Source organism: Pygoscelis adeliae, unplaced genomic scaffold (genome assembly GCF_000699105.1).
Source record: "Pygoscelis adeliae isolate BGI_AS28 unplaced genomic scaffold, ASM69910v1 Scaffold47, whole genome shotgun sequence".
Lineage (NCBI taxonomy): Eukaryota > Metazoa > Chordata > Aves > Sphenisciformes > Spheniscidae > Pygoscelis > Pygoscelis adeliae.
The window spans coordinates 1,491,377-1,497,330 of NW_008825255.1; the positions used below are offsets into that span (position 1 = coordinate 1,491,377).

Below are 5,954 nucleotides of genomic sequence, written 5' to 3' on the forward strand. Positions count from 1 at the left end.
AATGTCTGTTACCCGAGACTGTCTTTTTCTGTACTTTGGTATTCCTTCAATCTTTAGTACTTTAATTTCTTCCGTATGTTTATATTCTTTATTAAGTCTCTTAGATTTCTTCATTTATTGGGAAAATTGTTCGAAAATTAATGGTATTAATTATAACTTCATATAAAATTGGGGATTGTATTTAAGAAGTGAAACTAAATGTTGAAAAAAAAAAAACAACCAAAAAAACCCCAAAAAACCCAACACATTTTGTGTTTGACAACAGTTACTTAAGTTGCATCTTTACTAGTCTGATGTCTATCATACAAAATAAAGAAAAGCTGATTTTAAGAATTTCATTTTTATCCTACTTGAAATGTAAAGCCTGGTAATTTTTCTTTCAGCTGTATGGAGAATTTGCTGACCCTTTTAAGCTCTCAGAGTGTAAGCTTGCAATTATACATTGCGCGGGTCATTCTGATCCTATCTTGGTGCAAACTCTCTGGCAAGAAATCATTGAGAAAGGTAGGTCTTAATGGACTAGGAGTGGTACGAACTAAAACTATAGGAAAACAGTACAATTAAAGCTTTTAAGACTATGTGGTGCTACTGATATGTTGTCCAAGTGAGATGCATCTTTTCTGGACTATTCTGTAATATAGTTAAGCGTAGTTAACCCGTAATTCATTAATGTTACTACCTTTGGCTTGTGCACCTAAAGGACAGAAAAGTAATATTTTTACATACATGTTGGAGCATATTCCATGTATGGCTTGAATAATCACATTCCAGATAACATTTCTGAAGTCATTTCATCCCTTCTTGTTCTTAGATGCCATTATATATGGACTTCAGAATACTTGTGAAATTTTGTCTGAAGGTTTCACTATTAGGAAATTATAATAAAAATGTTAAATTTATCATGACAAAGATTAAAGAATCTTCAGGGAGTTCAGCGTTTTTATAACGTTGACAGGAGTGGAAGTGTAAGGGTTTTGTCCATTTATAGGGAAGCAGAATAGGGGTCACAGCTCTGCAAGCCTAGCCACTCAGCTGTGATAACCTTGCCTCACCCTTTACCATGAGTTGGTAATTCACTCTCTTCCTGTTTTGGGGTTTTTTTCCCCTTGGATTTTGTGCTCGAGGTTGCCATTGTGCAAACAACATTCACAGTGATTTGAGGGAAAAGCTATGTGGTAGCTTTTTTTTTGTGGGTTTGTTGTTTTGGGGTTTGGTGGTGGGGTTTGGGGGTTTTGGTTGGTTGGTTGGTTGGGTTTTTTTAAGTAGATTTGCATGGAACTTCAAGGAAACATTAAAATCTGTGAACATATATGCCTACATACCAGAAAAAGTTGTACTTTCATTTCCACGTGCTGATTTTGCACTGACAATAGCGTAAGATTTTGATGTGTTAGTAGTAAATGTAAGTACGTCAGTATAGTTGTGTATAAATGTGGAACTTTTTTTCTTAAGTTCTTTCTAAATGATTTCTTTTCTCTTTCAGAGTTGAGCGATAGTGTGTCTCTGAGCCCCGCTGACAGAATGCAAGCACTTAGTCTGAAGATGGTATTGCTTGGAAAGATATATGCTGGCACACCTCGTTACTTTCCTTTAGGCAAGTTGTTTAGCCTGCATAGTAAATAAACATATCCATTACATGAATGGGTCTCAGCTTTCTTTTTAGCCTCTTAAAAAAAGTTTTAACCTAAGAAATGTCTCTTTCTTTCCTTTTAGATTTTAAAAAATACTGGTAATTTTGTGATACATAATTACACATAATTACATTTTGTGATACATAATTACTGTAATTATTTGTGAAATTTTTTGCTGAAGCAACATATTATTTCAACTGTTAGTAGTGATGGAGTTAATCTTGAGGGTAGCTGGGTAGTACTTTTCAGTTTTGTCCAGGAAATTAGGAACAATAGCATTGTGATACTTGCTCATTATTACAGTGACTCTGACATGGGATTGAGGAGAGGGAGGTTAGACAAAAAGTAGAAATAGAATTCCTATTGGCCTCTTAATTTTGTAAACACAGTATAATTGTATAATTACAAAACCATTACAGTTTTTACAGGTGCAATTTTTCCTAGAATTTATTTAGGGATTTAACCAGAATTTACAGTTTTTCCACCCTGAATGGGAAGTAAATAAAGCTTAGAAGGTAGCAACAGTTGTTTTTGGATGGCTGTGCAGATATCATTTTAGAAAGCAGTAAAGTTTGTTTGTATCAAAGTACAAAGTAAAAAAAGTGTATTTATACATACAATAAGATTTGAGGTAACCACATTTATCTGCTGTCTTTTGAAGTATCTACTGCTACGTGCAGGGGCAGATTCTAAAAACAGAATTTAGGAGATTTCTGGATCCTTTTTGGAGCTTCTTTCTGCTTTTGAGATGCTCACATGTTTTGACAACTTGGTACTATATAAAAACCTGGAAAATACAGTTCAGTGCTAAATGTTCTTTCATAATAGTAAAATATTGTAAAAGAACATTTAGTGCTAAGCAATATATTGTTAATTGTTACTGACACTTTAACATGATAAAAGATGCAGTAGTGTTGCTGGCTGTTCTAGCAAATGAAATGGTAGTGTGTTCTTTTGTGCTGAAACAAAGGTTAATGAACTTTTTTCTTAACAGCATAGTTCCGTGGCAGAACTGTAATAAAGTACTTAGTATGAGTAATCCCTGTCAAGCATTGCTGAGAGCTTAATACCATCTTTGGAGGTAGTTAGATTTTGCATATCCTTCCCTCAGTGCAGACTGGGGGAAACTGTTTCATGTGCTTCACAGGAGAAAGGTACCAACTGTGTGGAAGACAGAAAATTAAACTTGGAGTAAATCACTTTCAAATGCCTTTCTTTGCTAGACTCCCATTAACAAGTTGGAATCTAAACATCCCGTTATTTTTGTCCTCCAGATTTTTTAGTGCAGTTTCTAGAGCAACAGGTCTGCACTTTGAACTGGGATGTAGGTTTTGTAACATATACCATGCAAGAAATTGGAGTGCCGTTGCCAAGGCTGCTTGAAGTATATGACCAGTTGTTTAAAGCACGGGTAAGGAAAATAGCCACAAAATAAAAATTTTGTTTTCAACTACTATCAAGGTCTGTCTTTAGCAGGAAACATAAAATAACATAAGGTGTGATATATCAAAATATCAACTTCATAGCTTTTGTTCTCTTTTTTTACCTAAAGGTTTTTAATGCTGCTGCTTTTTCCCCCTGTTGATTTTATTAATTTTAATCCTAAGTATGAGGAAAATATGAAAAAATCCTAAAGCTGATTTAGGATTAAATAGGATTTAGGATTGTTATGTTGCAGAAGGAACAGCACATCTTGAATATATTAGTTTTATTTGTTGCCTATTAATGATTAAAATTTGCTATATTACTGCATCTTGTTTAATCTATTGATGCAATAGGCATAAAGAAGACATTTTTTTAACTTTTGGTTCGTAGACCAGGCTTAAACAGAATTAAAACAAAGAGAATTGACTTGCTCCTTTTTACCCAGATTCCTTACAGTGTAAGGAATTCAGAACTTCCTAAAATCTGTTACTTTACAGACTGTTAGGTAATGGAAAACTGGATTAAATTCATGTATGTTTTATTACTCAAAAGTCAAAATAGTATTTAAATATAGACTTAATAGAATTCCCATTTCTCTTACATTTTTGTTACAATGAATAAATAATTACCACAGCTGGCAATTTGTGTGTACACACACACTTTTTTTTTCTTGTCTCCTTAATATTTGTCTCCTTAATATTTTGGAATCTTTTTTTAGGACCCATATTGGAATAGAATGAAAAAGCCTTTACACCTTTTAGAGTGTATTCATGTATTATTATCAGGATATGTACATGATCCAAGCAGAGTACTTCTGAGGTAAGAAAGGCAACTATATCCTAATAAGTAGTGAAAGATGTAAAATATCCTAAAGCACTGCACTTCAGCAATCCCCAAAGCTTTTCATCTTTTCTTTTGGGTGAATTTAGTATTTCTTTCTTAGCAGTGATTACTGAGACTCCTCATTCAAAACCAGTTGGTAGAAACTTGTAGGGTCCTTCCTATAAACTACTTGAATAAAGATAATTTTCACAACTTCACTGAAGATTCATGAGGAACTGAGAGGATTATTTTGTAAATTTTGGCTGCATACTTTAAGGAGTAGTACAGACAAATTTGAGGGAATCTGGGAAAAGTGAGGAAAAATGAGAATCGGGTGTTTTGTGAATGAAACAGTGAACTGTTTAATGAAGAAAGGCAAGAAGCACTGAGTTTTTGTATTCTGGAAAAGAGAAGACAAAAATAAGAATAGGTCTTCCCAAATTGTTTTTAAGAGGTTGGTGATGAATGACTCTCCAAGACTAAAATTCTTCTTAGTCTGCAACAAGAAAGAATTTAGGTTTAATATTAGAAAAAGTTTCTAGCTAAAAGAATAGCTATGTACTTGAACAAGTTGCCTGCATGTTATGGGATCTCTAGCTTTGGCAACTTTTGTGAATAGACTATACAAACTTCAGTTGGAACTATCTTGTCTCAGAAACAATGAGCAGAACTAGACAAAGTCTTGATAACCCTTCTAACCATAAATTTTTCTGATTCTCTTGAAAATATACATATAAATATCCCCTGTTCACATATAGGGTTTACATCTATCTTTTCTGACTTTTTGGTCTTTTATGGTTAGGTGATTTAAATACTCTAACTTCTTAGAACTTTAGTGAATGTTGTCTAATTTTAATATCTACTTAGATATTAATACCTAAATTGTTGTGATTTTATATTAATTTTAGATATTTAAATTGCTATCTAAATTAGTAACTTATATATTGTCTTCATATCTAAAGTAATATCTAAATATTAAATAGTTCACGTTGCTATTAACAATCATGTTTTATTGTTTATATTTAATATCAGATAAATAGTAATGATTCATTTATTTTCCCATTATGCCTTAGTCACAAGCATTAGATTTCAAAATACACTTTTTCTAATAAATAGTTAAATACATAAAAGTAGCTGACATGTCTTGTTGATATGTTATTCCATTAAAACTCAAAGAATGCTCAGTTTCTATTTCAGGTGATTTCTAATATACAGAACAAAAAGGAGCTCGTTATTATTCTATGTTTTCTTTACAGGCGACGATTCACAAACGTTTGCTTGGATGCTGTTAGTTGCTACCTGGTTGAACTTCAGTCTATGAGCCCGACGCTAATGGTGCAGACTACTATTGGGAATTTTAAATCGCTACAGGCTAAATTAGAACGGCTTCACTGATTGACTAATACAATAACAGAATCATTAGCTCAGATAAAATGAACTATGAAATAAAAGTTCAGATGTCTGCACTGAATCTCTGGAAGAACAAATCCTCAGAAAGAAATTCTGAGAAAGTTGTATCTCCTGCTGCAGTTACTGATGTGTGGCCTGTATTCGTGCTATTCTAAAGGTATCTACAAATTGTAGAATGTAAATGTGACAAATGGAGTTTCTTTTACTACTACCAAATTTTTTAACAATAGAAAGCTTTTTTTTATACCGTTGAAATAAAATGCATTATGTGATCTTTCCCTTGAAGATTAAAAATATTTGGAAAATATATTTCTTTTTCTTTACTTCACATAAAGTAATGGAGAAAAGTAGGATGTAAAATCTACTTGATACGTGTTTTACAAGTATCAAAACAAGAAATGACAACTGCAGAAGGCAAGATGATGATAAAAGCGCGTATAGATGAGTCGGATTGTAAATGTGGTCATAACCAGGGAGTAGTGATGCAATCATAACTCTCTGCATGAGTTTATTGGCAGGTCTTTTAATAACAAAGATAATCATTATTTCATAACTGTCACTTTAAACACAGCCTGCCTCTGTAAACAGAATGTTTGGGATGAAATTCAGAAACTAGCCATCTAATCTGTATTGCAAGTGAAAGAACAGTATTAAAACCCCATCAAA

At 32.9% G+C, this 5,954-nt stretch overlaps 1 protein-coding gene across 2 annotated transcripts in view; it reads left to right on the top strand.

Annotated features, from left to right (window-relative positions):
• Positions 1 to 5,954, top strand: part of NUP155 (nucleoporin 155kDa) — a 35,801-nt gene extending 29,847 nt beyond the window's left edge. For both annotated transcript variants that reach the window (XM_009329438.1, XM_009329437.1), the window contains 5 exons: positions 384 to 504; positions 1,484 to 1,594; positions 2,906 to 3,042; positions 3,775 to 3,875; positions 5,135 to 5,954. In XM_009329438.1, coding sequence (XP_009327713.1) covers positions 384 to 504; positions 1,484 to 1,594; positions 2,906 to 3,042; positions 3,775 to 3,875; positions 5,135 to 5,273 — 609 coding nt within the window. In that variant the 3' untranslated portion in view covers positions 5,274 to 5,954. The remainder of the gene's footprint in view (positions 1 to 383; positions 505 to 1,483; positions 1,595 to 2,905; positions 3,043 to 3,774; positions 3,876 to 5,134) is intronic.